Source organism: Anser brachyrhynchus (genome assembly GCF_964034855.1).
Source record: "Anser brachyrhynchus genome assembly, chromosome: 1".
NCBI lineage: Eukaryota > Metazoa > Chordata > Aves > Anseriformes > Anatidae > Anser > Anser brachyrhynchus.
In genome coordinates, this window is record NC_137694.1 from 4,548,693 (window position 1) to 4,571,250 (window position 22,558).

The 22,558-nt window shown below is 43.9% G+C and overlaps 1 protein-coding gene across 1 annotated transcript in view; it reads right to left on the minus strand.

Annotated features, from left to right (window-relative positions):
- Positions 1-22,558, minus strand: part of ITIH5 (inter-alpha-trypsin inhibitor heavy chain 5) — a 46,114-nt gene that overhangs the window by 8,692 nt on the left and 14,864 nt on the right. Inside the window, exons 6-9 of the mRNA XM_080567834.1 lie at positions 18,155-18,324; positions 17,539-17,655; positions 3,574-3,745; positions 688-997 (exon numbers count right to left, since the gene is read on the minus strand). Of these exons, the coding sequence (XP_080423960.1) occupies positions 688-997; positions 3,574-3,745; positions 17,539-17,655; positions 18,155-18,324 (769 nt within the window). The remainder of the gene's footprint in view (positions 1-687; positions 998-3,573; positions 3,746-17,538; positions 17,656-18,154; positions 18,325-22,558) is intronic.

Genomic DNA, 22,558 nt, shown 5'->3' on the forward strand with positions numbered 1-22,558 from the left:
CTAGCATAACCACCACAGACAGAACAGCTCTAGTGGAAGGTACATAGCTGCATTGCTGCAAGCAAATTAGGCACTATCCAGGCAAAATTAAAGTTCCCTGCTCAATGACTGTCTCTTTTTGTTTTCTGAGATTCAAAACAACAAGGGGCAAAAGCCAAACACTTTTACTTGGAAATACTGATACACTGCCTGACGTTTTAGACAGAGCTATCACAGAAGAGAAACATAACCTCCAGTCCCACTAATGATGAGGATTACAGGAAAGCTGTTTGGGTCACAGAGAAAAATAAGGGAATGGAATAACTACATGCTGTTTATGTTGTCAATTTAAACTGATCAATACATCTTTTCCTTCCTCCATTCACCTGAGGAGAGTTTGCACTTGTCTTCTACCTCCCAAGGTTTACATGCCCAAAAAAGTATTCTGAGTAAGCAGAACAAATGCTTCATTCTGTGGGCTGGGAAGCTCCAGTGCCCCTCAGAGTGTCTACTAGAAAGGAAACAATTTATAAGAAGTACACATACTTCCTGCAAGAAACTTTAAATCTCAGTTTTGAAGTATATCCTTTCAACATTAGATAAGCCTCAGACAAATTTCTGTGTCTTGCCATGTCCCCTTAGAGGATTTTCCCCTTAAATGTCCACAAGAACTGATGAAGATGCAAGAACAGACAAAGCAGAACAAACCCTTTCAGGTGGCTGGCTGCATCCTCATCCTCCTGGAAATGCCTTGTCATGCCACAGTTCTCCAGTGCCATCCTCTCCAGCAGCCTGTAGTCCACATCATTTCCAATGCCAATGGTGAATAGGCAGAACTTATCACGGATGGCATCCTTGGTGTTGCTGAGGATTTTGGATGACTGTGTTTCCCCAACAGTGGGCCTCCCATCAGTGAGGAAGATGATCAGAGAGACGCTTCTGGCATCGATGTCGTTCTGAGCGATGTAATCATTTAGCAGCTTTGCACCAGTCTGGAGTGCACTGTTAATATTAGTTCCTGGGAAAGCACCAAAAGGATTAGCTCATTTCCCCTTCTAAGGGTGGTGCAAATAATTTTCCTAAGCTCCCTTTAGTAGAATGACAGCAACTCTGTACATTATGATGGTCCTTTTCTCTGTGTGAGGCTGCAATATCCCTTTTACTCAAATCAGTTCTTACTTAGCACCAGTTTGGAAAAACTGTTTACATTCTGATGATTTAAAATATGAATTGCAGTTGATTCTGTGAAATTTCTCTATACTTGAATGTTTCAATATACAACAATCAATCAGCCATGGTAAGCAGAGTCACAGTACATACTATGTCCTACCGGTACATACAAAAACAGTTAAGGTTAATTACTGGACTCTCAGAGATGGTATCTTAACTGGGAAAACAAGTTCTGCCCAATTTGTCTGAAGGGCACAAGATTTGAAGAGAGAGAAAAGCCTTTCAAGTGGGAAAACAAGTGGTTGGTATTGCTCTTCAAACCTGTGTGGCTAACAAAGTTTAAAGAGACGAGAAATGGCTTTATTGGATGAGGAGTGTGTTTTCACAATACAATTCCCTAGCAAAGAATGCAACTGCCTGAAGTGGAGAGAGAAGGAGAAAACAGAAAATAAATGAGGGAATACAGGTACATCAGAAGAATATGCATGGAAAGGATTCAAGCCTACTGCACGTTCAGAAAAAAAAAAAGAAACCTGGAAGAGGAGTATGGGTGTCACCTGGCTCCAGGTATTTCTTGTGCTAGTCAAAGCAAAGAGGGATTGGTTGTGGAACATTTACAAGATCAGTATGTCTGGATTAAAAACAGCTCTCAGAAAAAAAAGCAGGTGAAATGGAGTAAGAAACACACACAACAGACTCCTGCGTGTCCAGAAGGGGAGCTCTAGAGAGTTTAATAGCAAGTATGTGCTAGCAGGTCTGACCATGCATCATGAACTTAGAAACTTAGTTTGCACAACTCCAGTGTCTGTACCAAGACAAAGCACAGGAAAGAGCATAAAACGTCTGAAAAGTCCTCAGAATCCAGACTGTGTTTCTGCAAAATGACTGAACCAAAATCCTGCACTTAAACGTCTTAATATTCTCACAGTCCCCATCCAGGTCCAAAACTTCAGAAATAATTGTTTCCCCAAAAACAAATGTAAAACCATCTAGTGTGGCAGATAGTGTCATTTCAAATCCAGCCACGTCACAGAGCCAGAGAGCACTGAGCAATGCCTTCTGCAACATGCACGGATATCGTGCCACAACATCTCGTTCCCAATTCTTTGGCGTGCAAGTATGACACAGCAGTGCAAGCACAGCACATGCTCTGTGTGTTTGATCTGTGAGCCAAAGTGCATTCACGTTCACAGGAAGATATTCAAGCCACAGCGTATTTATGAGGAAAATGCAGAGTTAGCCAAAACTAAACGACTGCTTGCCTGCAGTAGAGAATCATTTACACCTTCCTGTTGAACCTCAGAGTTAATCATTTCCTTTTGCTTTTGTTCTGTCAGGTCCACAGGCAAACTCAGCTGTCCCTGCACAACTCTCCTTTGGCACTTCTGAAGTAAAAAGCTTTTTACTCTGAATTTTGTCCCACTATCGGCAATTGTTTAACTGGGCAGGTCTCTTGACCACTTCCTAAACTCTCTTCCTTGTAATACAAACAGCGTGGAAAACCATCCTGTTTGCTGTGTTTTTCCATCAGAGCGTTTCCTTTGCTAGGAGTGGTCACTGCTCAGGGGCAACCATAGGAAGACCCTGTCCGACCTTCAGCCAGCTGTGATCCCTTGCACAGAGAAAAATCTGCATAAGTCATTTTGTAGCCTATCTGAGGAGTGTTCAGCCAGGATGGGCACAGCTGCCAGGGTATGCTTGATTACAAACCTTGCTATGTTATTTTTTTACACTAATGTCCAGAGACTCCTGGGAGACTACTGAATCAAACTCAAAATCATGCCTGCACTCTGCCACTGCTCTGGGGGCTCCTCTTCTCCCCTCTTCACTCCTGGCAATAAGGCACAAGCAAAAAGGGATGACAAATTCTTGAATGTTATTATGGCTGCTCCTTAATGCTAGTTAGAAGGAAGAGACAAGAAGGAGACAGCACTAGGTGAGGAATCAGCTCTGACAGAAGGCAACCCAACAGCCCACACTGGCTAGTCCAGTTATGGGGTTTACGACCCAGGCATAACTACATTCCTGCTTTTACACAGGTTTTCAGAAACTGCAAAAGTACTGACCTGTGTCCTTCACAAGGACGTGTTTTTTTTTTTTCCCTGTGTCATAAAGAAATGATGTTGGGAATTTTCCCACTCCCAGGATGTCACTGAATGAATGGGAGAATGGGCCCAATTTGGCTTTAAGAAGAATATCAGATCATATAACCAGATCTGGGGACAGATAGCCATGATGTAAGTTGATACAGGGCCCATATCCTTTCACCACTTGACCCTAAGTAGAGATAGCAAAGGGGTCCCTTTCTCCCATGGCTTAAATGCCAATGTTTTTTATTGCTACATGATACAGGACCACACTCAGCACTGAATGTGCAGTTAATTGGATAGCAAAATTAATACCATTCATATCTCTGGATCCTACCTCCAGTTGGTGACATGTTATGAATGTACTTTTTGGCATCTCTTATATTATTTGGAGTAACTGGCACCAGCCGGTCCTGCTGCCAGACCTTTATTCGGTTGGAAAAACCAATGATATTGAAGTGGTCTTCAGGCCTTAGGTCCTGGAGAATTGTGAAGAGAGCTTCTTTGGTCTGGAAAGAGAAGAGAAAAGAGACCAGTAGGTGCAACAGTCACTGCTTTAGCAGGCAAGAATTAGAGATGCTTACTGATCTTACAAATAATTCTACACTGCCAGTTTGGATCATGAAGGCAGCTGGAATGCTCTTCCCTGTCTCGAGGCCTGATCTCTGTGGAGCCAGATGCTATGCAAATATAGAATAAAAGAACAACTCTTGCCCCAAAAGATGTTGCAAAGTTGGGAGAGATGTGCTTGGGCCTAAGTATTAGGATAAAAACTCCTAGTGACTGGGAGAACTGTGCCCTGGACTAAGGAACACTGAAAAAAGTTAATACCAAAAGCCTCATGGATTTCTTTTAAAGTCCTCTAGATTTGCGGTAAGATGTAAGTGGCACATGGTTAAGAGAGTTATTTAAAAGTTGAAATACCTCTAAATAAGTCAAGGATGCACCAGCCTTGTTCATAATTAGGAAACTGATTGGTACATACATACTGCAATGAACGGTTCCACCAATTAACAGATGTATGAGCTCGTATGTTCAAATGAATACGAAAAAAAAGAAGCCTTGACTAGTTATTGCTGATTCTACATGCTAGTCAGTCTGATCCCAGGCATATTGTTTTTCCAGCAATGCACCAACATCATATTGCTCTGCTGTTTGCCATCCTATGCAAATACAGGCAACCAGATAGAGTACTGATCCGAGTAGTATCAAGCCAAGTTCATAACAAGAGAAATTAAGGTGCCTGTGTGATTGGAAAGACAGACCACCAAGGATAAGCCAACAGGAAGAGTACAGATGTGTCCAGTCCTCCCAGTGTGACCAACTTTGATGTAGCATCCATTCAGCTGTGTTTGCATGGAAATAAATTTCAGCTTATTGAGACCAGCTGAGAGAAGATACCCAGAAGCAGTCACCATCTGTGCAAAAACATACCCTGTATTTCTATGCAAAACACATGGGAGGAACATGAAGCAATACCTGTAAGCAGAGGGATCAGCAGCTTCTCAACTCTGCCCCTTCTTGACCATCTTGGAATAATATGGTGGACCCATTGGCACTTAAAGGTTTCTCTCATGCCTATCATGGAAATATATGAAAGCCTTGTCCAGAAGAAATACAAAAGGTAATCAGCAGTGCTGAAAAACAGGTGTTTCTAGGCTTGATGTTGCTGTGCAAAGACAGTTTGGAAAGGGTCTCAAAGCTGTGAGATCAAAGATCAAGCTGTGTCATCAATACCCCTCTGGATTCTGCATGAAAGCTGATGATGCAACTGCAGACAAATCACCCACAACAGTGGAATCTCGCAGCGTCCCAGCTGGTGACTTGGCTTCCAGTCTGAGGTCCATCTCAAGTTAAGGGGGAATATTTCCCTTAGCTCCCAGCATTTTGGAGCCAGGTCTGGAGTTCCTCCTTGTCTGCTTCTGCCTTATGTATTACCCATTCTCCCTCTAGGGATTGCAGGATTCATCTTCCTTTTGGTTAGGTGGAACTCTGCTTCATGCCTTACCACCATTACCTTACCACATTTCATGCGTGTTTTATAGACAGGAAAAATAATGCAGGCAGTGGTAGAGGAGGCTCTTTCAAAGAGAAAGAGCCCAAATCTCATTAACCATACTGTAGTTGTGATTATAATTAACATCACTTGACCTTTCCCATTACAAAAACCCTTTTTTCAGTTGCTTGCATTCTGTCAAACTGCACTTTCCTCAGAGGGATTTATTGGGCCCAAGAAAGCTGGGTTTTTGTTTGTTTGTTTGTTTGCTTGCTTCCTTGTTTGTTTGTTTTTCTGAGAACAAGGCAATAGGAAACGTAATCTTGCTTTGGCTTTCTCACGGGGACACTGCCTCTCACCTCCAGTGTGCACAGAAATTCCTTTTGACATTCTTGACTGCATTCAGCCAAAAGAAAATGAAAAGAAAAGGAGAAACAATGCAGAGCAACAGTGAAGTCTGTGTGCAGTGAGCATCCAAGCTACAACTGCTGAACAGGTCAGGAGAGAACTGAAGCAGACCTTCCTAGAAAACTCAGCACTTCTCCACACCCTCACACAGGTTCCAAACGTGGGGTTGGGACCATCTCTCCCTCTCTCTCCTTCTTTCATACTCTCTTTCCTTTTTGTCTTTTATTTTGTCACAGTTGAGTCGTTTCCATGGAGTTTTAGTCAGTTTTTTCCAGGAAAAAGTTCTGTCATATATTAAAGCGGATGCACACGCAACTCAGATTCCAGCATCTCCAACGTGTGCTTGTCTCTGTAACTTCACTAAAATAAACTTTGTGTACTATATATGCAAACATGTGTACAAGTGTTTACACACATGGTTTTGCTTCAAAGTGAGCAAAATATGAGGGAGGCCAAATGGTTCATCCCCAGTAAAAATGAAGGGTGGGATTCAATGTTCCCAACTCAATCATCAGAAAGCTGGGCACTTCATCTAATCCCTCTCCAGGCAGGGGGAGATACCTCCGGAGAGTAATTCATCCCATCTGCTTTGGATAGTTTTTAGGACGGGCTGAGTCACTGTCTGGAAGTGCCTGTCTTCCAGCATCGCCTCCGGGAGGCTGAGTAGCTCAGCTAGAGGGAAGGTGGAACTCACCTCAGGAACTAAACCTGTCCGGTCCTGAACACCGCAGTGCTTACTGGAGCCAAAAGGAGCTGAACTGGCTCTCCGTCTCTCCCAGTGTGCTCTGAATTGCTTGGCTCATCGCGTTTGTTTCCATCTCTCCTCCCAGCCTGTAAGGAACTCCAGGTTTATCCTAAAGACTGCAGCCCTTGCAGGGTGGCAACACACGCCGTACCCATAAATGGGCTGCAAGAGGGACCTGACATCCCTCTGGAGGACTGGATGAGATTCAGGAGCTGGCAGGCAGATGGAGCTTTAAATAAGGAGAATATCTTGGTAAAAGTGCACGGCCTGAAATCCTTAAATACACTGCTGTGACTGAGTGCTCTGGAAGCCCAGCCCTCTCCTTCGGTCCCCCCAGCCTCCAGGAGAGGATTTAGAGCATTTCGTGCAGGGAGTGCCTGGCAGCAGCTTCGCTCGGGACACGGCAGCAGGTTTCTTGTTCTGGCCTTGTAAGGCCACAGCTGGAACCTCTCCTGGCTCCGAGGAGCCAAGGAGTGGGATTCCCAAGCTGATTGCTGCAATGGGGTCTTTGCACTTCCACTCCCTCTGGCCCCAGTGAGTCATTGCGCTGAAATGCATGCCAAAGACACTCTCCTGTGAGGCAGAAAATTAACCATTTCTTCCCTGGCAAGGGTCAGATCATTCTCCCACTGCTGTGCGGATGATATCGATCTCATTTTGGGGATAAATCTAACCCATTCGCAATGAGGAAGCCCAGTTCAAGGTCCAACATTCTTGTGCCAGGTACTTTAAGGTGAAACGCTATTTCCAATGTGTTTGTCTGTGCAGATGCACTTTTGTGTAGAGGATGAAGCAAGGATTAAAGGAGAGGGTGATAGGAATCAGCAATAGAGAACAGCTCAAAAAAGTCACTTTTTGCCGGTTGGGAATGGTTTGTAGTTGTCTCAGACAAGTTTTAAATCAGGATTTGAAGGGGATAGCTCAGTGGGGAAATTCTTCTGTTTCCCCCGGATCAGCATGGATGAAACTGAGCTGAGAGGCAGAGACTGAATTGCCATTCCAGTGCATATGAGTTGAGGAATCGTGATTCTGAATGAGCTGTCAGTACAGCTGGAACCTAAGGCTTGAAACAGCCAGGGCTACAAAATCTCACTCTCCAAATCTGGCGCACAAACATAATGATCTAAAGCTGGAGAAAGCCTGGGTGACAGTGTCTGGCTGGGGAGTAATCACAGTTAATGTCTGTGCTTCTGAAATGATGAGAAACTGAATATGGACTCTCACCTCCACAGTGATACCTGGACGTGCAACACAACCGCTGCTCTTCTGGTTCATCCTTGCTAAGGGCCCTGCATCACGGCTGAGATGGCTCAGGGCTGTACAACCACCAGCAACAGCAGGGAAGAGGAGAACTCCCTCAGCTACACTCCAGTTCAGCTGCCACTTGTCACCTCTGTATCTGCCCGTTGGGGCTATCTCTGACTTAGCTAAAACGCTGGTGGAACAAAGCATGGAAAGAGGCATGCTCCCATGGGCCAACTGAGAGCCTTCAGCCCTTTCTTGGGTCAAAGAGCTGCCTCGGAGACATCTGGGATGATGTCAGACCATCTGGGCACCTTTTAGGAGGAATGTGAGCCCCGGTGACATTTCCCCCACAGTCCCTTGGTTGTTTGAGGAGCAGGGTGAGGGCGAAGCCTGGCTACCCTGAACGCTGTGCAGTTCAAAGGGAGACAATGTATGGTTGTTAGATGCCACAGCATTGCCAGACACTGGCTCTGCTATGAAGCAAGCAGGGAGCTCAAACACCTCATTATCATGCATGTCCCAGGCCCACGTATTTAAATTTTCCATTGCCTAGGAGCGCTTGTAAGTGCTCCATCCTAGGCCCACATCCTCTATGCAAGCCTCATGCCAGCCAGTAAAAATCAAAAGACTTTCAGTCCACGCTGACTCCAGTGCTGTACAAATAATGGGCCTCTGCAGCACAGCACGAACTCAGCCCCTTTTGGAAACAGCTTCCAGATGCAGAGGGAGCTCTCCCAGCAAGCAGTGCCTCTGAGATCACTTGGCAATCCTTAGTCATACCCTGCACGCCCAAACACAGCTGGCATCTGCCCTCAACAAGGGCAGGACAGTGAGACATCAGCACCAGCGACAGCCCCCTTCCAGCTTCAGGCAGCACCAGGGAACCGTGTGGGCTTGGGATCAGTGGGTCTAAAGAGCACGGCTAGCAGAGAGGAAGGTGTTAGAGACTGAAAGCTGTACCCATCAGCTGGAAGTATTGCATGAGAACGGGCTACAGGGCGCTGGAAGGGAGGGCATGGGACCATTTGCAACCACACAGTGAAGGAAGCTGCGACTAGAGGACAAAATTTCAGCTGCATGCAGAGTCTTGACAACAGTATCCTGTATTCGGCACAAGAGATCACAACTATATAGCACTGTTAGCTCTGAGGCTCATCTGCCCGCTAATTTGGGAAGTGGATGCATCAGAGCCTTTACTTTCTCCTTCCAGATCTCCTGCAAGAGTCCGTATTTGACAAGAAAGAAGCTATGGCACAAGACATAAGCTCAAAGGGAATTAGAAACACACAGCTCTGGCCAGTAACTTGTCTGAGAGTGCAACAGAGCACAGAAGGGCTCAGAAACCAGATATCCTACAGTGGGAAGGAGAAAAGTACAAGTAAATATGTTGTTTGGCAATACATTCTAAGGAAGCACAAGAAGAAAAATACAGAAGAATTGTCCTCCCCCCCCCATTTCATATCCTCTGTGCTTTGGTTCATACCTTTCCCTTTCCAAACATGAACAGGCAGCTGATGAAGCTCCAGAAGTGGCTTTTCCAAGCCAAAACAGCAATATCTGATCAGTTTGTCAGAGGGATTAATACTGTGAGGTGAGGAAAGGCTGGCATCCCAGAAACACCTGAAATAGCTCTGTTGAGGCCAGAGAAGGTACTGCCATAGACTTGGTTTGGGATCCAGGCTGTGATCCCAGTAGTGGGAGCACCACTGCCATTTTACAGGGAGAAGATAACGTGCAGAAAAAGCACGGGTTTGGGCAGTGTCTTTCCTGCTGAGGTCTCATGCCACATCTTACCAGGTTTGCTTTCCTCTATGGCCCCATTTCCTTTCCGCCCACATAATGCAGATCACGTGCCAATTGTCAGCAACAAGGACTATGTACCAAAAATGGGTTTGAACCCAGAAGCATATCCTTAGATTTTTTTGCCATCCTCCATGCCCCTCTTAGGAGAGGACAATCTGCCCTTTCTTCCTCTGCAGGGAGTGTCGTGCAGTTCAGGGACTGCAGCTCACCCCCTCCCCATCAATGTATCTTTGTGCTTTCTTCCTGGCAGACACTGATCACGTAACCAAGGAAAACTCCTTCACAATTCTGGACAACAAGCATTTTGTTTTATGCTGACACTGGTCTGTGAAGGGAGGGAGTTTGGATGTAGAGCTCTGGACAATAAAGAACTGTCTCCAGTGCTTGTACCAGCTTCTCACCCCAAAACATCACACAACCCTTGCTAATCAGTTGAACATTGATGACTCCGTGTATGGCCTTAGAAAAAGGTGCACTGCAGTTTCTGTCTGCAAAATAAATTCTCCATCATTTAGAGGAAGTGTTTCTATTGCCTATTCTGCCACTGACATCCTGAGCAAATCATTTTGTACCACATCTGTCCAGTTGTGGGTAATGCAGTTTTCCAGCACCCAACAGCACGATGAGGATAAACACATGAAAAACTGCAAAATGATCTGATTTCTCAGGAACTGGGGTTTCATGTGTGTGGAGTAGCTTCTAAGTCTTTGCAACCTTACAGCAGTGTTGATGATACAAATAAATACCTGTACAAAGACTGAAGGAGGCAAGCTGTTATCGGTACCATGCATCATTAGTTCAAGCCCTTACCAGCAATGCTGGTTACACTTGGAGCAGCAAACGTTCCTGTAAAACTGGTCAAAAATAAAAGTTTAAAGGCTGCCCCACAGTGCCATACTGACATAACCCCATGGGAAACAACGAGGCTACCCAGGCAGACAGCCAGACTGACGCAGCAGCGTATGAAGGCCACATTCTTGTCTTGTGCTTAGCTCATTTTAAGCAGAATCACATCCCATAACACTCCAGTCAGACACTCAAACCCTCCCCTTGTCAGCATGACAAACAATCTCCATGGAGCTAGCAGCAAAGAGGTCAACGCCAAGGGGAAAGTGCCCCATGCCCTCAATACAGAGCTCGATGTCCCTCCCTCTGCCTGTCCTCAGAAGATGGAGCTAGTCGCAGTGCATGAAAACTGTTCCAGGAACTTGGGACTTTCACTCCCTGCCCCTGTCATAGAGACCAGCTGCAGACACGGTGCTGGGAAGAACTCATATGCCCAAGAAGAGCCTAACCACAGCACAGACCCTGGATTTCAGCAGCAATTAGCTGCTACCTTACACAGCAGGACGTGGGCTGAGACACGGGTCGCTGTTTCTCACGTTGATTAACCTCCATCCTTCATTGTGCAGCCGCTCTCTCACAGTGGGTGGCTCAGCAGTCGGCAGCTTGCTGGGTTTGAAGCTTTCTAGTCCCTTCTCAGAATATCCTACCCGTGCATGTAACCCCCTAGGAGCAATGTGTTGCTCCTTTACAGAGGCAATATGCTACCTATCTATGGAGAAAAGACCCCAGATATTTCTCCACAGAGAGACTGCACCATTCCTACTCAGAGAGGAGGTGTCATTTCTCCATGGAGAGGAGGCATGTGTTATTTCTCCATGAACGGGAGTACTGTACTTCCACAGAGACAAGTACCTGTTATCCCTCTGCAGAGATCATCACTCTGTAGCCACCTCCTTTCATAGTCCTTGCATTTTTCCTTGAACTGTGAAACTTCTTACTTCTAGATGCAACTTCATTAGATGCATTTTCATCTCCAGTGGATGAGGGATGGTGTAATGGTTAGCTATTTGGAGCAAAATCCCAGTACTTTTGCTCAGGGTTAGCACCAGGCAATGCAAAAGCACTAAATAGTAGTTTAAAAAATAAATTAAAAATAGGAAAAAAAGCAAATTTGCCTGTTTTCCCACCTGAGAGTCTGCCACAGGGCCCTCACAGTCCTTCAGCACCTGCTCCCCTTCTTCATTTTCTCCCTTTTCCCCATTTCCTAATGTCCTCAGCATCTCCAGCTCCAGGAGCCCCACTCCGTCTCCTACGTTCTGCACATCTCTGCCTCCATCCCAAGCCATCTCAAATGAACACAGGCAAAATCTTTGCCCAAAACTCTGCAGAGCTGAGAAGAGAGCAGACACTTTGAAGAACATCAGCTCATTACATCAGGGAATAACTATCCAAGCAACAGTTTTCTCCTTATAACACAGATTGTATCACACACCCTGTTCCTAAGAGACCTCAAATTACATCATGCAGACCCCTGAATCAGAATCTGCCTGTGAACGCTGCCCGATGACTGTAGTACTTCTTACTATAGTAACATAACACAGAAGACATCGTTCCTGTAGGCTTTCCAACAAGGTCCCAGGCAGTCGTTCAGAGCCTTGACTGCTCTATGCAGCTAGAGACAGACTGACCCGGTTGGGCAATGCCTGTAGTATGTACCCCCTAACAGGGTGAAGGAGTATTTACTTGGAAATAGCAGTGTTGCAAGCAGTGCTAGACTAATAGCTTGGTTCTTGGCAAAGATCGGATGTCTTTTAGACTTGGGGGATCTTGTGTATCCATAAGCCCAGCCTGTACAAGACTCTGCAAGAAGACAAGCACAGACAAAGAAAATAACCCAACTAAGTTCAAATTCATAATGACAGCATGAACAGAAGCCAGGTCTGGCTCCCAGGTAATTGCTCCAGCAACCGGAAAACACAGTTCTACCTTGGAAAGGACTGCAGAAAACAGATCTATCGTTTCACAGATTTATGTGCATGCCAAGGCCTTGAGGATACTAGGCCTTCAGTCCCAGTCTGAGACCCAGGTATTTGTCTCTAGCTCTATCACAGCTCTGCTTGTGTCTGGTCATGGACTCCTGGATCCCCAGACTGACCTCCCAGCTTTATTTTGCCCCTTCCTTGTTTATATGGACTTGCCAGGTGATCACTGGGTTGTGTTGGTCACTTCAGTGGCATCTGGTTTTGGCCCAGCATTTGATGAATTCAGCAAATTGATGAATCCCCTTGAAACCTTAGGGAAAACTCTCACTGTCTTCATGGGGTTTCAGATCAAGCCCCAGCCGTATCTCCATGTCAAACTCTGCACTTGGTTTGCTTCCTATTTACTCTGAACCCAATTCAAAGACTTGCTGTTTACAGCTAGGCTGGGGTCTCCTCGGGGAATGCTGTCTCTACTTCTGTTGCCTCAGTGTGGAGCAAATCAGCTGGGGCATGCCAGCATTAGTCCTAACACCACAAAAAGATGCACCCTGTCCTGAACACCTGAGGGCACCTTGCTCTGAAACTTGCTTTTTAACCTGTGTGACCATGTCATTTATTATAAGTTTTAGAGTTTGGGAAAAGCAGAATATTCTGCTGCATAACAAATACTTGCACCTTTTTTTGGAAGCTGAACAGTCAAGGACTGTACAGACTGACATTCTATTTAGTGTAGTGATTACTACATTCCATATTCACACCTAAAGAGAGGAGTGAGATGGCAATGTTGTATGCTCCTGAGTAGGAGGCAGCTGCATCGATTTAGTTGGTTGTGGAGACAGAGCACACAGTTCCTCTGCATTAACTCAGATGGTTGCTTTCCAATGGAAATGGAAAAGCTGACAAATCTTTCCTCTTCACAGTAGCTTTAAAATCACTTAAGGCTGTAATTAGGATTCGCATTTTTTCCAAAATTCCCTGGTGGTTTAAGGTAGTTTTCCTGGACAGCAGCCACTACGTGGGCTTGTAGTCAACAGGCCCCCAGCCAGCTCTGCAGCAACCAACAGAAATACGTAGAATTTGGAGGGAGAACCTCATGCGTCCAGGTGCTTGTCTACTCTCTCACCACCCTGAAACTACTCAGAGAGAGCCTGTGTGTTGAGGCACAGAGGTTTAGGGATATGTGTATATAAGGCCTCCAAAGGGTCTCAGACAGTGTGGGTCATGAATCAGGGGTACCAAAAGTGTCCCTTGGATGGATGCAGGCAAATAAACTGAAGCATTTGCAAACACGCAGCAGGACCCAGCTTCAGTTGAGTTCCTCCTAGCACAATTAACCTCAAAGAAAATTACAGCCTGGCACACTACCATTGACAAGCTGCCAGGCTTGCAGTGTAGCCAACTGATTAACGGGGTGTGTGGGCATTTGCTGCCTGTGGGAAAGGTAAGGTGAAATGAATCTGTGGTTGAAACAACTACATTTTATGATGTCTGCAAAACATCTGCAGATCCATCCTGCTGGGGACACATTCATAGCTTGGAACATGCCTCCTCTGTAACGCTGGAATTGCAGGCTGATAAAGGTCCTTTTTCACCATCCTTTCACCATAACCTGCTTTGTCAGGTTGGAGATAATCATGGTAGTCACAAGGCGGTCAACCTGTAACTGGCCCATCTTTCTCCTAACTGGGGGGACTGCAATGCCCCCCACCTCTAAAGTAAAAGGTGCTCATAGAAATCAGCAGGTCAGGCTGCTCGAAAGGGCAAAGGACTTTTCTTCCCAGTAAACCTTATAGATATAACCTGTTCCCTAGGCTCTTCTGCCTCCCATTAAAAGCAACTATTTCATACAGCGCTTACTTCCTCTTTGTAAATGAAGGAATAAAGCTCTTGAGGACAGAAACAGTATTTTCCTTTCCAGAGGGACAGCAATAATGACATGCAGTCTTGAACACGAGAGATTTTTTCATTACCATTCTCAATATTTTTCTCTTCCTGAACTTAATCTCCCTACCTGCTAGACTGTGAGTGTCACAAAGGCCCATATCCTCAGTGGAGGTGGACTGCTGTAACACAGATGAACTCATTAGACATTACCAGGTTTCAGAGGCAGTGAAAACCACAGGAGAAATGTGTGTATTAGCTGGTCTTCCCCACAAAGCTCATATATACTTCAGTGATACGAGGGGAATGTCTCAAAGGTCTCAATGATTTGATCTAAGCTGATCAACCAGTCCCACTACATGTGCTTGCAAATGGGTCTGGATATCTCATTGCTTCAAGGACTGAGATGTCTTAGAAATAGAAGAATGGCACAAACAGATAAAAATTCATGTAGGAAACAGAAAACCTTCAGAAAGGAAAAGAGGAAATGACTCAGATCACGGAACTGCAGGATACATGAAATACTGACTCCATTTGAGTCACATCGCCATTAACTCCATGAAAGCAGATGGGTGAAGAGTTCAAAATCTCCTTGAGTTGTTATGGAAAAGGTTGCACAGCTGATGTCTCTCATCCTTGCTTTTACAACTTTAAAAACTGTCCTTTGACATAGTTACCAAAGGTGACCTGAAAGAGCACTCTCTAGAAGTGCTGAGTGTATTTTTAGCTGATCTTGCATGTGACTCAGTAGACAGAAATGAGGAAAGGCTGTCCCATGGGAACTCCCAGCTCTCTACACACTACCATAGACTACCACAGCTGAGAGAAAAGGAGGCATTTCCCCTGCTCACAGGTATCCTGCCACCAGGGGACGTGTCTGTAATTTAACAAACATCTAAATACCAACAATAGTTGGGTAAAAGGGCCACTGAGCAAACACAGAGAAGAATATTAATCAGCCAGTCCTAGATCTTGGGCTTTCTTTAACTAATCTCCAGTTTGGGTTGTTTTTTGTGTGTGTGTTTTCTTTTTCTGTTTTGTTTTCTTTGTTTGTTTGTTCATTTACGATTTAAGCCATTAAATAATTCATAATTCAGTGAAGTCCTGTGTTTTGGAGCAGCTAAAATAAGAGCCAGGTAAGTGCTTAATTCATGTAGCATTCCTCCATAACATACCAGTGGTTCTCCATAAAAAGAGTGTATCTGAGATAACAGGCAAACGTTGAGCACACCCTTGACAAAAGTTCTGGCTAGACGCTTGCTACAGGTTTAAGGGGCATCTACCTAATTAGCTTGAAAATTATATATTTTTACTAGTAGGTGCAATGAATTAGGCCTTTAAGGGTTAATCCCTGGCCACGTTGTTTTTAGTAAGTGTATGAAAAAGAAACGCTAATACGGTCAGGAGGAGAATAAAAGCTTTCATAGTACAAGGTTAATCTGCTGACCCAAGGCACTACTTGTGCAGCTCATACCACCACCAACCCCTTCAGAGTCCTAATCTCCCTGTTTCGGTGCTGTACAAGCAGATTGTCCGCTTTCAGCATGCTGGGCTGGGTGCATTTGGGCACTAACTGTTTATTCTGCAAGGCAAGGCAAACATTTTTCAGCCAAAGGATAACAGAAAGCCAAGAGCCAGGCTCCGTCCACAGGAATTTGCAATGATTCCAAGGCATCTTCATTCAAGACCTACTTCAGCACAGTACTAGGTGCGTTTGTTAACAGCTCTCTATTTGCTACTCCAGTCACTGGGGAAGGTAATTAGGAGCCATAAAAGCCATGCTCCATTTTAGCTTACAGTGGAGATAATTGGATTTAATAGGGACCATAGCTTCTAAATGAAGATTTATCATCACCACTGAAACCAGATGGTAAAGATTTTATCAGCAAGAGAAAGGCTCACTCACAATGTCCTTGATCAAAGGCAGAGAACTGTCAGGGGATGGCCATGGCTCGTGTTTGCGACGACCATTTAGGCTAGTGTTGGTGGCCAAGAAAAAAATAAAAGTGTGCTTTCAAACAACCACAGTTTCCAGAAATATCACTCCAGGTTCTAGGCAGGCGACCAAGGAGCCTGAGTGGACTAATTAGAGCTCCTTAACTGGCCAAGACAGAAGTCTGAGCCACTGGCCTTCAGTCATTCTAGTAGGGTTATAACATGATATCATCCATCCAAGCTGAAACTGCCCCATATTGGTGTCTAAGAATTGTAGAATTATTTAGGTTGGAAAAACCTTCAAGATTATAAAGTCCAACTGTCAGCTGGATCTGTCAAGTCTCATCACTGTGCCCCTTAGTGCCACATCCATACATCTCATAAATACCTCTGGGGATGGTGCCTGCCCTTTCCATGGGCAGCCTGCTTGACTACACCCTCTGTGAAAAAATCTTCCTAATATGCAATCTACACCTCTAAACTTGAGAACACCTTAATCTATGTGGAAAGTGACACTTTCCCCTGCCTTTAGATCGGCCATGATAAGAACACAGAAGGTAAAAATTTGGCCCATTCAACAGCCAGAAGCCAATTAACATCTCTGTATCTCATGACTGTGGAGAAACTCTTTAAGTGGAAGGAAACTACTAACCCTACCCAGGCTTTTCTTTTTTTGCACAGATACTTAAGATGGAAACTGGGCTTACCTCTCCAGTTCAAATGCAGACCTGAGATATATCTATCAGAACAGAGTTGAAATATTCATTTATCTCTGCTTCTAGTTTGGAGTGATAATATCGCACTGAGAGAAAGAGTTATTCCCCCAGGAATGGTGCCCTTTCAGACCAACTAGTTGGATCCTGGACTGGAGCTGGTTTTCATCTATCCAGCTCAGAGAATTAGAACAAAAATGTTCAGATACCAGCCTGAACCCTCCACATCAAAGGCCAGTTTTAAGCATTGGTGATATGGCCTTCAGCTTGATATGTTGGCTCGTGTCAGCATCTGTGCCCTAGAAATAAGTCTGAGATTCGTGGTGAAAGAATCAGATTCTCAAACAGTATAACCTGACCTTTCTTTCAAAAGAACCCATTGAGTAGTACATCACTAAGGATTTTGCCAAGGGTTTTGTAATGTGAAGACAGAAGTATCTTCTCTCTGCTAAGCTGGATACAATGGTCTGCCGAATGCACTTTGCTGGGAATCCTCTCTATTCTGCCTCTCTTCAAACTGACCAGAACAGAACTGCCCAGCACAATCCTATCTGTTCAGTTTTGACAGCACTGGCCTTTTATGAAGAGCAATGAAGTCCTCTGCACTTCTTGTTCCCATCCCAGTCCCATTAACATGGTAATTTCTCATTGCAGGTAAATTGTCTTGCCTTGAGGTGTCTTCAGAGCCTTGTTTCACTTCAGACATAGCAAATATTTTGGAGAAGAACCCACCTGGTGAGATGAAGCCTGAAACAAGCTTTTTACAACCATAAAGCCAACCAGCCTATAACACATGCAAGGACCTCACCTGTCTCAGTTTCGTTCCCACCATGGATGCGCTGCTGTCAAGGACAAAGACAACGTTCTTTGGTAACGGAGGAAGATCTGTGGGGGCGAAGTAGTGTACGAAGTACCCATTAAGAATCTGTAGAAGAGTAATGAATTTAGGAATGGAAGGAAGATCATGATGCAATGATCCGCACATATCATTATGGGATAATTCATTGGGCACACGTGATCCTGCTTTCAATATCTGTGACTCTACTCTGGAGGATGAGTTCCCTCTTAATCCCAGGGCCCTGCTTATCCAGAGTGAGGGCCTAGTGGAATTCTCTGCATCTCCTTCCATGGTGGACATTAAGGTTTCCTTCCAAATGCAATAAGGATACAACATAAGTATCCAGGGATCAGAAACACTACATGAAATTGAAAAGCAAATACAAAAAGAAAGCCAGTGTAGTATGTACCTGTTTAAGTCCATCTTGTGGCTGCAAGCTCATTGATTTTATTTTGGACAGTTCTTACAAGATGGAGAAGTAGCCTTCACTTGGAAAACGTCTGCCAGAACATATGGAGCATGCAAGACAATCGAACCATTTCAGACATAGTTAATAACATAGAAAAAAATCAGTCATGTAACATACCTGAATATCCCCAACACTCAGCTCCCGGTTGACATCATATCTAACTATGAAGTCTCCCAAAATGCCATTCCGGGCAATCTTGGTTTGTTCAACAACATTGGGACTGAATGTAACTTTAGCTAAGGTTTTTGTATGTCCAATTACAGTAGAAGGAGGAGGAGAAACATCACCTGTTGAGATAAAACCATAATATTACAAGTTTTTCCTATTTTCTTACAGATGTCTAAGCACAACACACAGTGTATTACCATGGAGTTAGGTCAACTGGCATAGCTACATACTGAGATTGAAGATTCATCTCACCAACAATAAAATAAGAATTTAGTAACCCCTGCCCTGAATGCTAAATTGAACTCAATACTGCAATATTATCAGCGATAGAAATGTTTATGCAATATTCCTATGTTCATTGCTGTTTGGAGGTCACCGAACTCAAAGGGCAGATACTCTCTATATAACTGCTAATCACTTTGTGTGAATAATACACATCAGACATCTAGGTGATATTAGTATTTGCCAACTCAAGAGATCTAGAATGCAGATCCTATACCTGAGCTTCTGCCAGTCAAAGCAGATATGATTCACTTGACTTGTTTAAACATTTCTTCTAGGATGAGATGAATCATACTGCAGATTTCTACAAAATATAGAGATCTTGAGATGACTTGTTCAGATATACCATAGACGTGAGGTGGGATTGATCTGGCTGATTACAAGCGTCTGTGTAATGTCTGCATCTGAACAAGTCACCTTAGTTCTCTGTATGTTCAGCAAAGAGCTATCGGTACAGTCACTGCAACTTCAATATGGCATACTGAGCCAAAACCCAACACTTACTAGTGCAGTCAAGCAAACTGCATCCCAGAGATGTAACTCACCCCAATCTCCTAGAGTGTCTCCTGAGTCAATGAAGACAGAGAGCTTTTCAGAGAGCATCTCAAAGAAAGACAATAATTCAGGTCTGAATGTCCCTGAAGAAACCTCTACTTGTCTTGCCAGCTCTGTTCAATTTCTGAAGCTAAGTGATATGAAGATTTCTTGCTGTCTCTTTGTGTGGCCCAAATCCTACCTTACTGTCTTTTGGTGCGTCAGCTGTTTATTCCCTATAAATCCCATGTGGACCCTTACATTAGACAGCCAAAGTTTCAGAGCTGGCCTTGACGTGACCCAGAGTTATGGGATAAGTGCTTTTCCATTTGTGCTAACTAGCTGTTGAAAACACTGAAATAGATTCTCAGCTGATGTTCTTCTCAGGTGCGTCAGCTCTTATGGTGACTCCTCTGAGACATGGAAGTACTATTATCTCTGTTTGCATGCTGATTAAAATTGGTGGGGATGAAATGCTTAATTATACTGTGCTGGGGGGGAGGGTGCCTCTGTTCTTTGCCAAAGACAGCCCAAAATGTCTGTGGTATGGCAGGGAAAAGAAAAAACGTGTGAGATTCAGTTCTGTTGTAGGTGTTCATAGTGCAAGTACCTACATCTGATATGATTTTCTAGGCTCTGTTATGCTCAATGGAGATCGGGTCAAGGGTCGGGGAGATTAGAGTATGACACATCTGGTCATATGTAGGCAAATTCTTCTGCATAATTTTAATTATGTTCTAGACTCTGTTAATGATACTGATCACAATGACAAGGTGCAGGCAGTCTTGGAAAACCGCTCTCCAGGGACTCCTATAACACTGTCTGTGTAATGAAGAGTGGCACTTCACCTTTGTAAAGTGCTTGGAGCAGCATTACAGGAATGCAACATGACAGCTGTTGGCAACATTGAACACCATCCACCTCACATCTAGATCCCACAGTGATTTACCAAACTGGATACATAAGATTACATCCATTTAACAAGTGGGAAAATGGAGGCATGGAGCGGTTACCTAACTCTCCTGACTTCCCACAGGTCAAAGTCCATAGAAATGCCAGGAAGAGGGTTCTTGTGGGTTTATAAAATGATTAGCCAAAGCTGTGACATTTGCCCTAAAATGTTATATACAATCTAGACTTATCTAGGCAAAGGAATGAAAGTAAGACTCATAAATCAATAGCACTCTGGTATTTCATTTCCACATTGGTTTGGCTTTAATTTCACAGATGTCCTGTGAGTATGTTTGAATAGATAAGGCACAAGAGCATACTATTGAGGCAGGGAGGGGTTCCCTCTTAGGACCAATTTCTATGCAAAGAAACTGTAGTTGGAAGACCTGGAATGTGAAACAAACTCATCATCAAAATTCTTGATAAAAGGAAGTGCAATGACAGATACTACTCAACTTCAGTAAAGTCAGCAATTGACTCTGTATCATGGCTTCTCTAAGTCAATTCTAATCCATCCATCCTGACAGAAACAGAGCAAGAGGTCCCAACCAATGCATTGAAATTGCTTACAGACACCAGTGTCAAATGTTAAAAGGGGCTTATAAAATGATTACCCAGAGATTTTTGACATTTACTCTAAAGTCTGTGTACAGTTCAGATTTCCCCAGGCAAAGAAAAGTCATAAATCAGTAGCTCTATAAGATTTTATCTCCATGTTGATTTGGTTTTACTTTTATAGCCGCTCTCTGATCTGATGAATCAACAGATGTAATATGTTTCTAATACACAATGCATCAGATTTGCTTGTATTGGCCTTCCTGGATTTTGGGTCTGTCTTCTATCACTTCCAAGGTCACATTTAACTGACAGTGTGTGGGAAATGCCCAGAATTCATAAAAATGGCTTAACAGTTCATTTATATTTTCTGATTTATTAGAGGGTTTCATATTACTTCTCCTTAACTGCTGAAAAGCAAGCACTGTTGTCAGGATTAGTGAAAGCCAGTCTTACACTGGAAACAGAAGCTCTCTCTTTTTACTTACTGCACACGTATCTGTGGCTGTAGCCTTTGGACTTCTCTTCAACGTTTCTCTGCCCTAAGTACGTTGATGGGTTGAGCACGATATGCTGAGAATCACAACAAAATGAGTTACAGTCTCAGCATTTCTATAGACTCTGTCTGAAATTAGCTGAGTAAGGTAGCCACTCCATGTTCCACGTTCTCCTGCCTGTTAAATGAGCATAATCATACGCATCCAGTTTTGTGAAGCACTGTGGAATCTAGATGGGATCATGCTGATCACATTTCTTTCCTCAAATACTCTTCAAAGCACTGCATAAAGGTGAGAAGTGTCATTCCCTGTAACTCAGACAGGTCTTTAGGAACTCCTAGAGAGGAGCTTGCCAAGCTGCCTCACATTGCCATTATCAGTGACACAAATATCTGCAAAAGCAGCTCCATCTTTGTAGCCATTCTTCTTCCATCTCTAGGATGGAAATTAAATACACATATATATACCATATGAACCGATAAAAAAGGTCCTTTTTTTTTTTTTTTCTTTTTCTTCCTGGAATAATAGAAATCAGCTCTGGAAGGCAGGTTATCTAATCCATCTCATGTTACCAGGCTCAATCCCTTCCTACTTGGCTTTGTGACATGGTCTAGAAATATTACAGACCTCCAGAAATGGAAACTCAATACCTGCCCTTGCCAGACCTTTCCAGAACTCCACTTTTTCATGGTTAGGAATACATTTTCAATGTCTAATTTACATTTTTCTTTCCGCATTACAAACCTATGACTTTTTGTCCTTTCTATTATTGACATAGGAAGCACAGTATTCGTTTCCTCCTTGGAACAGCCTTTTGTATGTCTGAATACAATTACTATGTCTTTCCCAGGTTTCTCTTTTAGGCAGCACCTGATACCTGGATCACCATTACTCTCCCCTGTTTACTGGCCCAGTTCTTATCAAACAAGTGACTGAGAGAGGAAAATCTATGAAGTATTGCAGACTATAAAACATGGATGAGCTCCAAAGACCGGAGCTAATCCATGCTCATGCTGAGGTCTTTAATAAGGTCTTTACACAAATTTTCCACCAAATTCAGATAAAATAAACAGAGCAGGCAAAAATATTTTTCATGCAAAAATGTAGTCCCCACATGATGAAAAGTTAAACCCAAATTATTTTGGAGGCTGGCAGAGGCAGCAAGAGAGCTCAAATGCCCAGTTCATCATCTGCTAACAGCTAGTAGCTTCTAGACACCTGTGATAAGATATAAAAACCTGAGACTTATGACTCTGAAGAGAAATAAAATCATTTTCAAGCAGCCTGGTATCTCCCTGCCCAAGTTCATGGCTAGTTCTCACACTGCTGCCCAGGAGGAACAGGATGAGAACAGCCACCCCTGAGGATCCTGGGTTTTACGTCATTCAGAAAATGGCTCCATGCCGGGGTCACCGTAAAAGACCAGGATCACTGGCCTCAACACCTCCTGTTTTAGGCTTTGTATGTGACAGAAGTGGACACCTGCACATATTAAAAAATTATTTTCCAAAACATATGTGTCTATTACCTTCCT